At 41.3% G+C, this 18,408-nt stretch overlaps 1 protein-coding gene across 3 annotated transcripts in view; it reads right to left on the minus strand.

The window, feature by feature from the left end:
* The window catches only part of LOC141110485 (sialic acid-binding Ig-like lectin 13), a 44,017-nt gene that overhangs the window by 6,450 nt on the left and 19,159 nt on the right, over window positions 1-18,408 (minus strand). For 2 of the 3 annotated variants that reach the window (XM_073601849.1, XM_073601848.1), the window contains exons 6-8: window positions 7,986-8,291; window positions 3,628-3,927; window positions 1,450-1,552 (exon numbers count right to left, since the gene is read on the minus strand). In XM_073601849.1, coding sequence (XP_073457950.1) covers window positions 1,450-1,552; window positions 3,628-3,927; window positions 7,986-8,291 — 709 coding nt within the window. The remainder of the gene's footprint in view (window positions 1-1,449; window positions 1,553-3,627; window positions 3,928-7,985; window positions 8,292-18,408) is intronic. The other variant, XM_073601850.1, reaches the window with a different exon arrangement.

Consider the following 18,408-nt stretch of genomic DNA (forward strand, 5'->3'; position numbering starts at 1 on the left):
GTAGGGTTCAATATTGAGTTGGCCCATCCTTTGCAGCTATAACAGCTTCAACTCTTCTGGGAAGGCTGTCCACAAGGTTTAGGAGTGTGTCTATGGGAATGTTTGACCATTCTTCCAGAGGTGCATTTGTGAGGTCAGGCACTGATGTTGGACGAGAAGGCCTGGCTCGTAGTCTCCGCTCTAATTTATCCCAAAGGTGTTCTATCAGGTTGAGGTCCTCCACCCCAAACTCGCTCATCCATGTCTTTATGGACCTTGCTTTGTGCACTGGTGCGCAGTCGTGTTGGAACAGGAAGGGGCCATCCCAAACTGTTCCCACAAAGTTTGGAGCATGAAATTGTCCAGAATGTCTCGGTATGCTGATGCCTTAAGAGTTCCCTTCACTGTAACTAAGGGGCCAACCCAACCCCTGAAAAACAAGAGTCCTGACCTCAACCCGATAGAACACCTTTGGGATGAATTAGAGTGGAGATTTTAAGCCAGGCCTTGTTGTCCACATCAGTGCCTGACCTCACAAATGCACTTCTGGAAGAATGGTCAAACATTCCCATAGACACACTCCTAAACCTTGTGGACAGCCTTCCCAGAAGAGTTGAAGATGTTATAGCTGCAAAAGGTGGGCCAACTCAATATTGAACCCTACGGACTAAGACCAGGATGCCATTATAGTTCATGTGCATGTAAAGGCAGGCGTCCCAATACTTTTGGTAATACAGTGTATATTCCTGCAGTCTTTGGGCTGGGCACAAGACTTTATGAATCCTCTTATCCCAGCATTGGGAGGTCCTGAATGCTGCAGAGAATGGCACCATGTAGTGACATAAGTGCTGTTCTCTCCTTTAATCTCCTGTAAGACTGGGAAGACATGATTACGCACCCCTAAGGGGCAGGTCCATAGTACTCTAGGCTCACATGTAGACAGCTTGGCTGTTGGTGGAAGCACAGTGAATCTGCAGGGAGCACCACTAGAGATGTGAGGTGAGTAGTGAGCTGCTTATTTTTTTTTTTACTCCTGCAGGAAAATACATTATTTTTTAGTTAGACTTGAGTGGGGTATTAAATAGACAAAAAAAGGTGAAACATTGCAGGAAGATATATTTAATTGTGTCAGCATACATGTGCACTTAGGAAAAGACTTACCACATTATTTTACGCAGCCAACAATATCTCTTATAAATTGACACAGACCTAAATTAGGTACAGACGTTAACTAGCTGAATCTCTCCTATTGTTATTTTTGATCTGAAAATATCTCAGGTACCCACTCAGGTATGAAAAATTAATATTCTTTATTACAGGATATTTGTAAACCGCCTAAAGTTCACGTGTTTCAATGAACTACCTGTTAATTCATGCTGTATTAATGTCATAATGTGACATATGTTTCTTGTATGTTTAATTATACTTAATAAAAATTTATGGAAAAAAAAAAAGAAAGAAAAGACTTACTTTCTGTAGAAAAATATTAATAAAATTCCAATCACTATCAATACAGCAATCACACATCCACCATATATTGCAGCAGCTGGAAATGCTTTAGATGCTGACTGAGCTGAGAAAGAAAAAAGGTAATTACAATAATAAAATAATTGAAAGTATAAACTAAAGGCAAAACTTTTTTTTTAGTTTTGGATAGAGTGGAGAAGGATTAGAACACCTGTCAGGTTTTATTGCTGTCTGTGCGCCCCCCCCCCCCCCCCGTTGAGGGAGATTCACCCTCTCTATTTGTCCAGTTTACCATTATCACCAATTAGAAAGTGAAAAACAAATACCAAATTTTGGGTTGTCCCTAGAACAGTAATAAAGGGGAAATCTTCCCGACGACTTGGGATTCCTGCACTTTGGAGAGATTTCCTCTCATGTCCTGTTTTGGCTATGAGACTGAAAGTAAAGTGAAATCTCCCCCAATGGGACACAGAAGGAAAAATAACAGATTTTAAGACCCCCATTACTCTATTCAAATTTAAAAAAAAAAAAAGTTTTGTCTGCGGTTCCACTTTCACTCAAATGGTCAATATTAGTAGACAACAAATAGACCAGAGTAGAACCAGGCTGTCAAGCAAATATTGATTATATTAGGTATTGACCTGCTTAAAGCCCAAAGACAAAGATACTTCAAGAAATGGAAATGTGACTTTTAATTGATGTACTTTTTCACCATAACCTGTTTTTTTAATTAAAAAACAAAACAGTATGTAGTTTAGTAACTATAAAAGCTCCAGCTCAGGTTTTAGTGTACAAGCACTGACCCCCAAATTGGTGGTCTATTGAACAGAATCCACTTCTTGTTGTACCACAGCTTTTTTTTTTTTTTTTAATCAAGAAGAATATTAACTGAGAAACATCAGAACAAAACTTTCTAGAGTACATACAGTTTATGTTGGTAGATGTCACATTTTGGCATCAATCTTATGCCCCGTACACACAATCAGATTTTCCGACAACAAATGTTGGATGTGAGCTTGCTGGCGGAAAGTCCGACCGCGTGTATGCTCCATTGAACATTTGTTGGCGGACGTTCCGCACACAAATGTTGGCTAGCAGGTTCTCAAATTCTCCGCCAACAAATGTTTGTTGTCGGACGATCGTGTGTACACAAGTCTGTCGGACAAAAATCCACGCATGCTCGGAATCAAGTACGAGCCGGAGATATAACTAGCGTTCGTAATGGAGATATCACGTATGTCTTGTACGTCACTACGTTCGTAATTGTTGGCCAACATTTGTGTGACCGTGTGTATGCAAGACAAGTTGGAGCCAACAACTATCGAACAAAAATCAACGGGTTTGTTGTCAGAAAGTCCGATCGTGTGTGCGGGGCATTAGAGTCAGCAATTAGATACACAATGCTTCCAAAGACAGGCACAAAAAATACTCAATGTCCAGTACTTCACTAGGTTAGAACGTTACATCTATTTGACCTACTGAGAGCTCAACAGGGAACATGTCCACTAATCAGTGGGGGCACTTTATAGATGTTAACAATATCATATATCATATCAATATTCTATGCAACACAAGATCTACGAGTGCCAGCCCGGGTATACTCAGCCGCCCTCCCCACTCTTTTTCAAATTTGGGTGGAAATACTGATATATAAGGCACTCATAACCGTAAAGTTAATCCTTGTAAAGAAGTTAATGTTCATCTGAAAATGTGAAAAATCAGTCCAAAAAAACTGTTTGAGAACCTGCCATGTATTCGTGTACGGAATGATGAAGTAATCCTGCTTACAAGGGATGAACTTTGGGTTCAGACCAAATTCTGCCTGTTTGGAAGTTCAGATTTATTCCAAACTTTTTTGATGTTCGACAAGAATTACCCTAATGAATGTCCAACGATGTATTGTAAATAAGAACATCACTGGACAAGTCTTGCACCTGACCAGAGGTGTTTTTTGGCCAAAGTCCCAGTCCACACACTATAAAAGGTCGCTCTCCTGTTAGCCCTTTGTCAGGAGGTTAAGCGAATGATTGTTGAGTCCAATTTACAAGGTGAGTTGTGTTCAATTCAAACAGTCCTGTCTTGACATTTTCATTTCCCTTTCTTGTGGTTGGGTATTCAATCTGAACAGCCTATATTATTTTAGTTAAATAATCCTTTTATGTAAGTTTCTCAGATCCTTACCTGTTTCATTGAATAGCTCCAGAACAAGCTCTCCATGAATGTTGGAAGCCACACACTGTATATTCTGACTCTCTTCTGTGTTGACTGGAAGGGTCAGTGTGCTGTTGGTAACTGAATTAGATCTCTCAGTGAAAATACTAACTTTGCCGTTCATGTGGTTTGATACATTAATGGACCTCCCATTGATTTTCCACTTCAGAGTTGGTTCAGGAACTGACTGAATTACACACGTACATGCAAGGTGATTTCCAGCAACTTTCCAACAACTGGAATTTCTTCCATTGACAATTTTAGGACTATCTACAAAATGGTGAAATTTGAAAAAAGATCAATATACAGTTGAAACGCGTATGCGTTAAGTGTGTTATGTCTCAAAAAGTTTATGAGTCTGTTTAATCAGACATGTGATCTAGGTATACTTGCCAAACAACACAGCCAGCTCCTAGATCTTCCTGCTGACAGCACAGCAATTAAATTGGTTGTAAACCTCAGACATGAAATATGAACAAAGCATATCCCTCTATAGTGTGAAATTGTCTTAATCCAGAGCACTAAGTGTAATTTTCTCATTCCTCTGCTATCAGCATAAATCACTTCTGACAAGTTTTCCTGACATCAAGAGACAAAAAGGTGGCAGGGGAGGGAGCTCCAGCACACAGGCTGTGACTGACAGCCTCAATGTGCTGTGTTAAAGGGAGTTGTATCCCTTCCCTCCAATCAGATCTCAGCTCTCCATACAGAGCACTGTAGAGAGTAACTTCAGCTCCCCACCCCCTGCTTTCTTAACACTCAGACAAGCTGTATAAATGATGGACTTTAAACGGCTGTAGAGAAGAGCGGGCTGCAGATAAACAGATAAAACTTATGTAGGAGGATTTGTTTAACCTCTGTGTATCAGCTGAGGATAGTCACTTCACTGGGTATATGAAAGGGTTTACAACCAACCTCCCCCCTCCACTGCCAAATTTGGCACTTTTTTTGAGGGGGAGTGAGTACCTGGTTTTGACAGGTACCTGTTCCCACTTCCGGGTAAGATCACAGATCACCTATCTATGACATTTCCATCCCCTCCTTCGTCCGCTGGCTTCTGGGACAAACACAACTTCCAGAAGACAGCGGGACCATTCAGAATGCACAACGTGAGTCGCGCATGCTGAGTAGGAAACCAGCTGTGAAGCCTGAAGGCTTCACAGCTGGTTTCCCCTACTTACAATGCCAGCGCCTGCACCCGAAGCCAACAGGCGAATCGACTTGGGGTGCCGACACCCCGGGATCCCTGGACATCTAGGTTTCCTTATATTAAAAGTCAACAGCTACAGTATTTATAGCTGCTGACATTTTTTTTTACAGACTGGAACTCCTCTTTAACCACTTGCCGCACGCCGATATATGTTGGCACAATGGGAGTGGTGGGCAAATGGGCGTACCTGTACATCCCCTTTAATTGGCGGGGCCAGCGGGTGTGCATGAGCGCGCCTGTCATGTACAGCGTGACCGTGCGCGCAGGACCAGCAGACTCAATGTCCGCCGGTCTCCCGGCGATCATGTCACAGAGCCGCAGAACGTGGAGATTCCTATGTAAACAAGGCATTTCCTCGTTCTGCCTTGTGACATGACAGAGATCACTGCTCTCTGTCATCGGGAGCAGTGACCGCTGTCATGAGAGTTGAAGCCCATCCCCCCCACTGTTAGAATCACTCCCTAGGACACACTTAACCCCTTGATCACCCCCTAGTGGTTAACCCCTTCTCTGCCAGTGTCATTTACACAGTAATCAGTGCATTTTTATAGCACTGATCGCTGTATAAATGACAAAGGTCCCAAAATAGTGTCAAAAGTGTCTGATGTGTCCACCATAATGTCACAGTCATGATAAAAATCGCAGCTCACCACCATTACTAATAAAAAATGCCATAAAACTACCCCCTATTTTGTAGACGCTATGACTTTTGCGCAAACCAATCAATATACGCTTATTGCGATTTTTTTTACAAAAAATATGTAGAAGAATACATATTGGCCTAAACTGAGGAAAATTTTTTTTTTTTATATGATAATATATAAGGGAGGAATTAGTGGGACTTTATATGAGGTATAGGGGTGCCGCTCAGGTCCCCCCTCCATCCCGATTAGATGAAAATAATGAAAAATAAAAAAGTAGCGGGACTTTATATAAACACACGGGAGCAGGAATAAAATTGATAGCTTTTAATGGATTCAAATTGTCATAGAGTTTTTGTATTCAAATAATTCAATGCATGATGCTATATAAAACTATTCGTACAACTATTACAATTCATTGGAGCCAGAAAAAATATACATACATACATATTCCAACAAGGAATCAATATATATTATAAAAACATTTAAAGCATGAATGCATGATTGAATGGAGAAAATAATCATATATGAAAAACAAAAAAAAGGGGGGTTATTGAGGAAGGAGAAAACCAATTAATATGGAACGGCCTGACCAGATGCATCATTGTATACACTAGGTTGATGTTGGCTCTACGCGTTTCAAGGTTTTTAACCTATCATCAGGAGCAAGGAACCATAGTGATAATCTAAAAAATAAAAAATAAAATAAAAAAATAAATAAATAAAGGGAAAATATTATTTTATTAAAGGAAAAAAAAGGGGAAAGGAGAAAAAGGAGAAAAAAAGGGACCTCACCCCCGCATGGATTTCACATCCCGCTAGGTATACACCTGCATTCACCCACCATCCATGCATTCATGCACTCCTGTTCGGACTTATTCGACACCAGGTACACATCTCCCTCCCACCACATTTGTGTTTTCACATTTAGTTTCATTTCCCCTTCACCACTTTCTTGGTTTTATTTCTTCCCTCTTCCTTTTCTCACACCTGCTCTTCTTTTTCTCCTTTTCTCTCCCCTCTTGTTCCCCACTACCTGTTTCTCTCGAATTACCCAGCTACATATTTTCCTCTCTCCTTCCTTTTAGTCTCCCTTTTTCCCTTCACCTCTTTCTATATCTTCACTCCTTTTTTCCATTCACACTAAATTTTTTTCACCCTTCTTATTCCCCTCCCTTGTTTTAACATCTTTCATCTCTATTTTAATTTTGTTTTTTCACTTTTTGTCTTCATCCACCCCACAGCAACACTTTTTTCCTCCCTTTTTCCCTTCTAGATTCGGTTCCATTGTTCCACCACCTTTCTACACTGTTATTCCTGCGGGGCGTTGTTCATTTTTGTGTTTGGCCCGCCGCGGCATGTCCCCTCAGCTCCCGTGCAGGGCATATTTGGTTCGGTCTGGGGATTTCATGGCCGCACCACCACTGTGTGGACCACACATGTAAGTGTACGGGCAGTTCGGGTCCATCAGGGAGGACCCTTCTTGCCTGTTTGTGTTTTTTCTTTTTTCCCCCTTTTTTTCTCCTTTTTCTCCTTTCCCCTTTTTTTTCCTTTAATAAAATTATATTTTCCCTTTATTTATTTATTGTTTTTTTTATATATTTTTGGGGGATATTTATTATAGCAAAAAGTAAAAAATATTGCTTTTTTTTCAAAATTGTCGCTCTATTTTTTTGTTTAAAGTGCAAAAAAATAAAAACCGCAGAGGTGATCAAATACCACCAAAAGAAAGCTCTATTTGTGGGGAAAAAAAAGGACGTCAATTTTGTGTGGGTGCAACGTCGCACGATCACGCAATTGTCAGTTAAAGCGATGCACTGCCAAATCGCAAAAAAGTGCTCTGGTCAGGAAGGGGGTAAAATCTTCGGGGGCTGAAGCGGTTAAGCAGTGCAACCTGGTCCAGGACTTACCCAATGAAAGAGGACAATATGGACAATGAAAGAGCAGAAACATACTGATAAGGTCAATTATGTGTTCTGCCCTCCCGTAAACAGGTTTCCTGTAAGCAATGGAATCTCAATAGGCTCAGAGTTCTGACACTTTTTTGCAGCCTGGGTGTTACTGTGCAGGGAATGAAATGAGGGTAATTTGAATAAGTTATAGGTACTTAATGCTCAATATTCATTCTTCTGATATTTACCTCCTTGCAGATGCAGAACATTGGCCTCTCACATCCAACACACTGCTGGATGAGTTGGATGACATGTGATTGGAGTTTAAATGTATATGAAGTTGAACTGCAACTATGCACTACTACTTCTTCTAGATCAGTGATGGTGAACCTTGGCACCCCAGATGTTTTGGAACTACATTTCCCATGATGCTCATGCACTCTGCAGTGTAGTGGAGCATCATGAGAAATGTAGTTCCAAAACATCTGGGGTGCCAAGGTTCTCCATCACTGTCCTAGATCAATCACAGAATGATATAGTATCACGTGACATTAGGAATGCAAACAAATATGGAAATTTACTTACACATGATCTTGACATTTACTAAAGTTCTTGAAGTTCCATGAGCATTTGTGGCTTGGCACTTATATGGTCCTTCATCAGTGAGTGACAAATTGGTGAGGTTGAGTGTATCCGTAGGGAATGCATTCTCTAATTCATTGGAGGTTGTCCATTTTAAGTCAGATACTGGTTCACTATTAGCAGAGCAGGTCAGGGAGAGCAGTGACCCCTCGGAAACGTATATGGTGTTGTTATCATTCATGGTGCAATCATTGTCATTTAGGTCTTTGCTGGGCATGAAGCAGGTGATATCTGGTGTTCTTGGGGGATCTACAACAATATTTTGAAAGAGCATGTGCTAAAGTCTTCTCTGAAAAGATTCTCAACTCAAGAAGAAAAAAGTCATATAATCATCACTATGGCAACATAGCAGATACAGCGCAAGGACTATATAACATAATGGATAGCCTGCAAGGTTCAGGACTATGCAATGTACAACACAGAATAAGGAACGTATGGGTTAGGACTAGGGATTAGCTTCGAGTTCGAGTCGAACTCATGTTCGACTCGAACATCGGCTGTTCGCAAGTTCGCCGAACAGCGAACAATTTGGGGTGTTCGCGGCAAATTCGAATGCCGCAGAACACCCTTTAAAAGTCTATGGGGGAAATCAAAAGTGCTAATTTTAAAGGCTTATATGCAAGTTATTGTCATAAAAAGTGTTTGGGGACCTGGGTCCTGCCCCAGGGAACATGGATCAATGCAAAAAAAAGTTTTAAAAACAGCCGTTTTTTCAGGAGCAGTGATTTTAATAATGCTTAAAGTCAAACAATAAAAGTGTAATATCCCTTTAAATTTCGTAGCTGGGGGGTGTCTATAGTATGCCTGTAAAGGGGCGCATGTTTCCCGTGTTTAGAACAGTCTGACAGCAAAATGACATTTCAAAGGAAAAAAGGTAATTTAAAACTACTCACGGCTATTGCATTGCTGCTCCGACAATACACATAGAAGTTCATTGATAAAAACGGCATGGGAATTCCCCACAGGGGAACCCCGAACCAAAATTAAAAAAAAATGACATGGGGGTCCCCCTAAATTCCATACCAGGCCCTTCAGGTCTGGTATGGATATTAAGGGGAACCCCAGCCAAAATTAAAAAAAAAAATGACGTGGGGGTCCCCCTAAATTCCATACCAGACCCTTCAGGTCTGGTATGGATTTTAAGGGGTACCCCATGCCAAAATTGAAAAAAAAAACAGCGTGGGGTCCCCCCAAAAATCTATACCAGACCCTTATCCGAGCACGCAACCTGGCAGGCTGCAGGAAAAGAGGGGGGGACTAGAGAGTGCCCCCCCTCCTGAACCGTACCAGGCCACATGCCCTCAACATTGGGAGGGTGCTTTGGGGTAGCCCCCCAAAACACCTTGTCCCCATGTTGATGAGGACAAGGGCCTCATCCTCACAACCCTGGCCGGTGGTTGTGGGGGTCTGCGGGTGGGGGGCTTATCAGAATCTGGAAGCCCCCTTTAACAAGGGGACCCCCAGATCCCAGCCCCCCCTGTGTGAAATGGTGAGGGGGTACAAAAGTACCCCTACCATTTCACAAAAAAACTGTCAAAAATGTTAAAAATGACAAAAGACAGTTTTTGACAATTCCTTTATTTAAATGCTTCTTCTTTCTTCTTTCTTCTTTCTTCTATCTTCCTTCATCTTCTTCTTCTTCTGGTTCTTCTGGATCATCTGGTTCTTCCTCCGGTGTTCTCGTCCAGCATCTCCTCCGCGGCATCTTCTATCTTCTTCTCCTCGGGCTGCTCCGCACCCATGGCATGGGGGGAGGCTCCCGCTCTTCTCTTCATCTTCTTCTCTTCTTCATCTTCTTCTCTTCTTCTCTTCTTCATCTTCTTCTCTGGGCCGCTCCGCATCCATGCTGGCATGGAGGGAGGCTCCCGCTGTGTGACGCGTCTCCTCTTCTGACGGTTCTTAAATAATGGGGGGCAGGGCCACCCAGTGACCCCGCCTCCCTCTGATGCACGGGACATGACGGGACTTCCCTGTGGCATTCCCCGTGATGTCACAGGAAGTCCCGTCAAGTCACCATGCGTCACAGCGGGAGCCTCCCTCCAGCCAGCATGGATGCGGATCGGCCCGGAGAAGAAGATGAAGAAGAGAAGAAGATGAAGAAGAGAAAAAGATGAAGAAGAGAAAAAGATGAAGAGAAGAGCGGGAGCCTCCCCCCATGCCATCATGGATGCGGAGCGGCCCGGAGAAGAAGATGAAGAAGAGAAGAAGATGAAGAAGAGAAGAAGATGAAGAGAAGAGCTGGAGCCTCCCCCATGCCATGGGTGCGGAGCGGCCCGAGGAGAAGAAGATAGAAGACGCCGTGGAGGAGATGCTGGATGAGAACACGGGAGGAAGAACCAGAAGAGCCAGAAGAACCAGAAGAAGAAGAAGAAGAAGATGAAGGAAGATAGAAGAAAGAAGAAGCATTTAAATAAAGGAATTGTCAAAAACTGTCTCTTGTCATTTTTAACATTTTTGACAGTTTTTTAGTGAAATGGTAGGGGTACAAATACCCCCTTACCATTTCACACGGGGAGGGCCAGGATCTGGGAGTCCCCTTGTTAAAGGGGGCTTCCAGATTCTGATAAGCCCTCCGCCCGCAGACCCCCACAACCACCGGCCAGGGTTGTGGGGATGAAGCCCTTGTCCTCATCAACATGGGGACAAGGTGTTTTGGGGGGCTACCCCAAAGCACCCTCCCAATGTTGAGGGCATGTGGCCTGGTACGGTTCAGGAGGGGGGGCGCTCTCTCGTCCCCCCCTCTTTTCCTGCGGCCTGCCAGGTTGCGTGCTCGGATAAGGGTCTGGTATGGATTTTTGGGGAGACCCCACGCCGTTTTTTTTTTATTTTGGCGCGGGGTTCCCCTTAAAATCCATACCAGACCTGAAGGGTCTGGTATGGAATTTAGGGGGACCCCCACGTAATTTTTTTTTTTAATTTTGGCCGGGGTTCCCCTTAATATCCATACCAGACCTGAAGGGCCTGGTATGGAATTTAGGGGGACCCCCACATCATTTTTTTTTTTTTTAATTTTGGTTCGGGGTTCCCCTCTGGGGAATTCCCATGCCATTTTTATCAATGAGCTTTTATGTGTATTGTCGGACCGGCAATGCAATAGCCATGAGTAGTTTTAAATGACTGTTTTCCTTTGAAATGTCATTTTGCTCTCAGACTGTTCTAAACATGGGAAACATGCGCCCCTTTACAGGCATACTATTATAGGCATAAATTATACAGGAAATCCACCGCAAGTAATGCTATTTTGCATGCGAGTAGTTTTCACCCCAAACCCCTCCTTAATTCTATCCCATATAGCCAGTACCTGAGAGTAAAACGAAACTGCTCCGACAACAACACCTTCAGATTAGAGGCAAATAAGCTACGTGATAGGTTACCATTAAGGGGGTACTCCCACGCGTCATTGAAACGCTCCTTTAAAAAAGCTCTGATGCAGCCAAGAGAGGAGCTACTATACTCCAAAAAAGCAAATAAACCTGACAAGAACGATACCGACACTCTTAGAATCATCACCAAATTTAACAATCAACATAGACAGGTTAGGAACATTGTGACAAAATATTGGCACATGCTACAGTGCGATCCAACACTAGGACCACTGGTCCCACAGAGACCCCTCTTTACGTTCAAAAGAACTACCTCCCTGGGAGACAAGATCACAGCCAGTGAGTTTAAGGCAGGGACTAATAAAACACACTGTAAGTATAAGGGAACATTTATGTGTGGCAAATGTAGATATTGCAAATACATGCTTACAACTAAAAACCCGATTCTTCCAAATGGCCAGCCCTTCCACCCCAAACATTTTGCCAATTGCAGGACCTACGGGGTGATTTACCTACTTCTATGTGAATGTACATGCTTTTATATAGGGAAAACCAAAACAGAATTCTGGAAGAGGGCATATAGACATCTAGTAAGCATGGAAACCTGCGATCCCGATCTCCCATTGGGGAGACATACCTTAACAGTACATAATGGCATATGCCCAAAAATCAAATTTCTTATTCTAGATCGGGTACATCCAGAGTCGAGGGGAGGGGACTGGAATAAGACACTTTTACAGCTAGAGTCCCGGTGGATATATAATTTAAGAGCCACTCAACCCCCAGGCCTAAATGAAACCATTTGGTTTAAACCCTTTCTCGAAGGCTTTTCATTAGGCGGTAGAGAGCAGTAGAGAAGACAACCTTACAGACAAGCATATATTCATACTTGGACCATAGATCAAGTTATTTACATCCTGTTATCCTCTATGTAGAGGATACCACTATTCGTTTTTCTGGTTATTTATCTGTCTGTTTGGTGGACCCTTCTCTATCTGCTATCTACATCATATAGTAAAGGAGGGGCTCCAAACCTAACAACATATGCAGCAGCCTAGCTTGGTCAATACTTACTGGCCCTCTTCATGTCTTTACAGAAGTGAGACCTTTATTGTATTATAGGACATATCAGACTGTCATGTTTTGGAGACCCCGACCAGACTGTCGTCATATACTCTGCATACTGCATATTATGTTATCCTAGGTCACGGACCAAACTGTTGTCATATATTTCGTATACTGTACAATATGATATTTTAGGTCACAAATATCCGGACCATATGTATGTATGACTTTGTGATATCCTTGATCCCTACCCATGTGACATACCTCTCAGTTATACATTCCCTATGCCTGTCTATGTAATTACTGTCTAATATTATATGTCCCTCCAGTAAGATACCATCCCAACCTGTATAATATTGCCCACCAGTATTGCTTTCCCTGTCATGGCAACCAAATTGACTATACATGCATTTTTTTCTCTCTATAAGATGCACAATATATGTGCTTTAATCTACCTTACATCAGCCCTACATTGTGATCTGTTATCCGCCCGGCACACAAAGCCGCCTGAGCGATTTTTTGACTCATGGCGGCGCTGTGTGAGGTACAGTGTTATTCACACTGTCCTCCATCTTGCGACCCCAACGGACATGCGCAGTCCGTTGGGGAAGCTAGACGTGCCGGCGGGTGTAGTAGGCGTGGCCAAGCCTCACGACGTCTGCGCACGCATGCGCTGTGGGGGCCTGGCGGCGCTCGCTCCACCCGGGGGGCCAGTCAGAGCGCGTTCGTCCCTCCTCCACCACCCACGATCAGCTGTTGTCTCTTTTCTATCAACAGCTGATTGGTGGGGAGGGCTCTATATACCCAGCTCTGGCTCACACCAGGCGTCATCTGCTCTGGGCAGGACGCTGTTGGTGTAAGCTGCTGTTACACATTGTGAGTAATCTAAATATACTTATTGACTTAGACTCTATCACTGAAACTACTAGCCACTAATTTCAACTGATACCTGTACTTTCTATGTGCTTGTCTCCCTTTCCTACTGCCTTCTTTCCCTGTTTTCTTTCCCTATTCCTTTTCCCTCTCTTCCCCTTCCCCCCCCCCCTTTTTCTCTTTTCCCCTTCCCCCCCTTCCCCCCCCCCCCCTTTTCCCTTTTGTCCTTTCTCTCTGTCTTTCCTTTCTCTTTTCTTTTCCCTCCTCCTCTCTTTCCTTCTCCTGCTCCCTACCTCCTCTTCCTCCCTCCCTTTCCCCTTATTCCTTTTTCCTTTCTTCCTTTCCCTTTTTTTCTTTTTCCCCCCTTTTCCCTCCCCCACCTCCCTTTCTCTTCTTTCTCCCTCCTCTTCTGGATAGAAATACACAATCAGGGTTTTGATATACTCTTTTTCTCCATGTCGATTTTCCAGTTATTTGGGCCTCACCTGATCCACACCCATCATCAGCTGTTGACCCCTATACTGTAGGCTGACCAGGTAGGATACATCTTAGGACTCCCTACCTATTACTCTAGCTACTTTTATGTTTGGCCAACATGTACTTATCTACATATTTTCATAACCTACAGGATCCGCATTTGGCCTCAGTGTGATTTCAGATCCAAACATTCATACGCCCTTGACTTATGGGCTTCTCTTCCTATTGAAAGGAAGTAAAACTACCCCATACATTCCTACCTATTTATCTTCACCTTGATAGAGGCTATATGAATATTTTGGTTACACTCTACTAAAGTTCTACACACCATGACCAGGGGACGCGTCTGATGGGCAGTATGTGTCAATACGTCAGTTTTCTTTTAAACCTTTTTGGAATACGTAACCAATATCTATAGATACCAATGTAAGTGTAAACGAATATATGTATATTTATGTAATTATATGTTTTTTGGTCTGGATCTTTATGTATATTTACTATGTCTATGTTGCATATGCCATTCCCCACACAGAAATTTCTGTTTAAAGCTTACAATCACCCCTGAAGAAGGAGGTAAAAGTAGCTCCGAAACGCGTCGGGTGCAAGTGTATTGGTATCACTAGATTTATATCTATGGAACTGCATTCCCTGTTTTTATTCATGTTATTTGTTTGATATTTACTTGAGGAACTTTTTTGTAATAAATAAACTGTTGTTTACTCTATATACTCTCTTAAACAGTCCTTATATGTGCCTTTAAAGTCCACCAGGGGAATTTTCTCTGTTACAGGCATACTATAGACACCCCCCAGCTATGAAATTTAAAGGGATATTACACTTTTATTGTTTGACTTTAAGCATTATTAAAATCACTGCTCCTGAAAAAACGGCCGTTTTTAAAACTTTTTTTGCATTAATCCATGTCCCCTGGGGCAGGACCCGGGTCCCCAAACACTTTTTATGACAATAACTTGCATATAAGCCTTTAAAATTAGCACTTTTGATTATTCATGTTCGTGTCCCATAGACTTTAACAGTGTTTGCGCGTTCGAACAAACTTTTTTCCTGTTCGCATGTTCTGGTGCGAACCGAACAGGGGGGTGTTCGGCTCATCCCTAGTTAGGACTAAGTAGTGGACAATAGCATAGCATTTACAGTTCAAGGGTCAGGATAATGTAAAGTACCACATAGTGTATCGACTGCAGGGGTCAGCACTATGTACAGTATGTAAAAACATATCAATCCATGACAATCCACTAACCAATCCATGACTGATGCTCCTCTCTGCCAGTCCCTTCACTGGCTTCCCTTACCCCACCGCATAAAATTCAAAATGCTAACCATAACCTACAAGGCCATTCACAACATTGCCCCCATCTACATCACCAAACTTATCTGCAGATATCGCCCAAATAGACCCCTCTGCTCCTCCCAGGACCTCCTGCTCTCTAGCTTCCTTGTTACCTCCTCCCATGCTTGCCTTCAGGACTTCTGCAGAGCCTCTCCCATCCTCTGGAACTCCCTGCCCCAGTATGTCCAATCAGCCCCTACCCTGTCCACCTTTAGGAGATCCCTGAAAACTCATTTATTCAGGGAAGTCTATCCCACACCCACATAACAACTGTCCCCGAGCCACCCCCATCAAATCATTCTCTGCAGCTATTACCTTTTGAACCACCACCCCCTCCCTTTAGAATGTAAGTTCTACGAGCAGGGCCCTCCTGTACCTTTTGTATTGAACTGTACTGTAATTGTGTTGTCCCCCTTATACATTGTAAAGCGCTGCGTAAACTGTTGGCGCTATATAAATCAAGAATAATAATAATAATATCAGTTGTCAATCAAATAATCAAACAAATAATATAACAAATGTTCAACAATGGTGTAAATCTTCTACAATAAAGTGCTGAAATATAATATATAAATAAATATATTAAAACATTGTGTATTGTGTAAAGTTCATATAATATAGTTCATTCTCCAGTGCATCGAAAGACACAATACAGGTCCGAATTAGTTTTTTAACTAATTTAGACAATTCAGAAATATCCAAATTAACGAATACCCGTTTATCGAATTTTTCCGAATATTCGTAAATTCAAATATTCGTAGATTCGAATATTCGAAAACTCGCAAATTCTTAAACATCGAAATTCAAAAATCCGAAAATTCGGAAATTTGAAAATTCAGAAATTAAGAGCGAAAATTCAAAAGAACGAAAATCTGAAAATAAGAAAGAAAATCAGAAAATTAGAAAGCCCGAAAATTTGAATATCTGAAATGATAATAATAACTTAAGTATTACTATTACATTATAGGTATTGGGATTTCCTTTCAAATTTGGCTGTTAGTGAACGTAACAAATACTAATTTATCCGAAGGTATGAATTATCCGAAATAACAAATTAATAATAATAATAATAATGATAATAAAAAAATGTTTTATTATTATTAATTTATTATTAATCCGTTTCGTTCCATTAGTTTAGATGTGGCATTCGTTATTTCGGATAATTGGTAACTTCCAAAACCTGTAACGTCATAGTTAGTTATTATTAGTTGTTATTTTTCAAATTTTTGGATTTTTGTTCTTTCAAATTATCGGATTTTCTTTCTTATTTCCGAATTTTCAAATTTCCGAATTTTCAAATTTACAAATGTATTAGTTAGTTATTTACAAATTTATTAGTTAGTTATTTACAAATTTATTAGTTAGTCATTAATCATTTATTAGTTAGTTATTTACCAATTTACGAATTTTTATCATAACGAATGACCCGAAAAACGGAAAAAAAAACAAAAAACAAATGAAACAAAAACAAATACAAATACATTTTTCGGCAGTACACATGTCTACTTACCAAAGCAGTATGCCTCTCTGGTAGCAGGTTGGCAAACACAGCTCCATTAAACTCTCCTCGCTAGGATGATCTTAAAGTTTAAAGGTTCTCAAAGGTTACACTCTATAGAGCCCAAATTTCTTCTCTTCACAAGATATTTTGTTTGTGCCAAAAGGTGGGTTTTATTCAACCAATTTATCTACTCACAAAGCCTTGAGCTAAGAGAGCATTGAAATCTCATTTACAAATCCGCAAAATCTTTACACACACACACATTGAGGTCAAGCTGCCGACAAGGGCCGCTGCTGTGTATGTGTCTCTAAATGAAAGCTCTATTCAGCTTTGTGTCCTATGGGTGCATTAGAGGGGTGATCCTAGACCCCAGTGATCCCTGTAGCCTGCAGAGGCTTCCTTTTTTATGCCTGGTTTGTGAGCAGAGACAGAAATAGTAATAAAGGACACCTGGTCTGAAGTGGCTGTGAGGAGGAGAATCTTTATATCTAATACAATGTGGTTGTTTCATGTTTGTTACTGTACTTGAAAAAGAAATTTCAGGTGTGCCATTTTTAACATTGTTTGAACCATGTATGTGGAAATCATTGTTTTATACACAGCTTCTCCAATGATCTCCCCTAGTTTCTGGGTTGTGTACCAAGAGGCTGCCCTACTGCATGGGACTTGGAAGCTAATGGAGGTCATTGGAGGAACAGTGTCTAAAGCAGTGATTTCCAACTTCTAAAGGTGTCCCACAAATATGGTAAACTGTATACATCATAATATTGGTCCAGGCTGGACCAATGTAACTATATATAAAATATTTATATATATAAATGATCCATTCTTTTGTCATGCAGTGTACCATATAGCAAGGGTATCTGGCTGTAGACTGGAGCTCCACTCTGGACAGGAAACATGTGACCCGCATTCGTCCATAGACCGGAAACGTGAAAAAATTGTTGAGCTGGGAATTTCTTTGGTTTTGTTCGAAACATCTACTGGCTCGAAACATCTATTGGCTCGAAATGCGTCAAGCCAATAGGTGCCCTTTCTTCTATACTACATTATCGCTATTTACTACCTTATACACCAACTGGACTGTAATTATGGCTATAACTATTTAACATGGAGACAAGCTTCATTGAATTTGGTTATCTACAGTGTTTACAGTATGAACCAATTATGTTGCTTTACTATGGGATTGTGAGCCAATAGTTGCCCCCTTATGTTTACAATTGTATCATTACCTCACCTTACATATCAATTGGATTTTATCAATTAACCAAGGATACAATTATCTATAATAGAGATTTGCCTTTAATGAATTTGTTTTCTACAGTATTTACAGTATGAACTAATCATGTTATCAAGTGTATTTCTGTTATATTATTTATACAATTGGAGACTGGTCTCCAATGAATTCGGGTTTTTATAGTATTTACAGTAATAATTATGATATTATTTTTACTTCTGTCATATTTTATATACAATTAAATCATTTAATGCCAATTGATCCCATATGATGCTTTTATGCAACGTTTTTGGTTCTATTATATTGTTTTGGGTGCGTGCCATATTCATAGTTATCATGTTATCTCCTGGGGTGCATGCCTCATATAAAGTCCCACCTGTTTTGTCTTTTTGTTCAAATTATCGGGGATGGAGGCGCCTGGCTCTACACACCTTGCGCCTCATACAAAGTCCCATTTTGCTGCTCTGTTTTTAAACCTTAGTTTTCAGAATTATTGTGTCTATTGGTTGTCACATTAAGGTTGATGCAAAAAAAAAAAG

The sequence above is a fragment of the Aquarana catesbeiana genome, linkage group LG10 (genome assembly GCF_042186555.1).
Source record: "Aquarana catesbeiana isolate 2022-GZ linkage group LG10, ASM4218655v1, whole genome shotgun sequence".
Taxonomy (NCBI): Eukaryota; Metazoa; Chordata; class Amphibia; order Anura; family Ranidae; genus Aquarana; species Aquarana catesbeiana.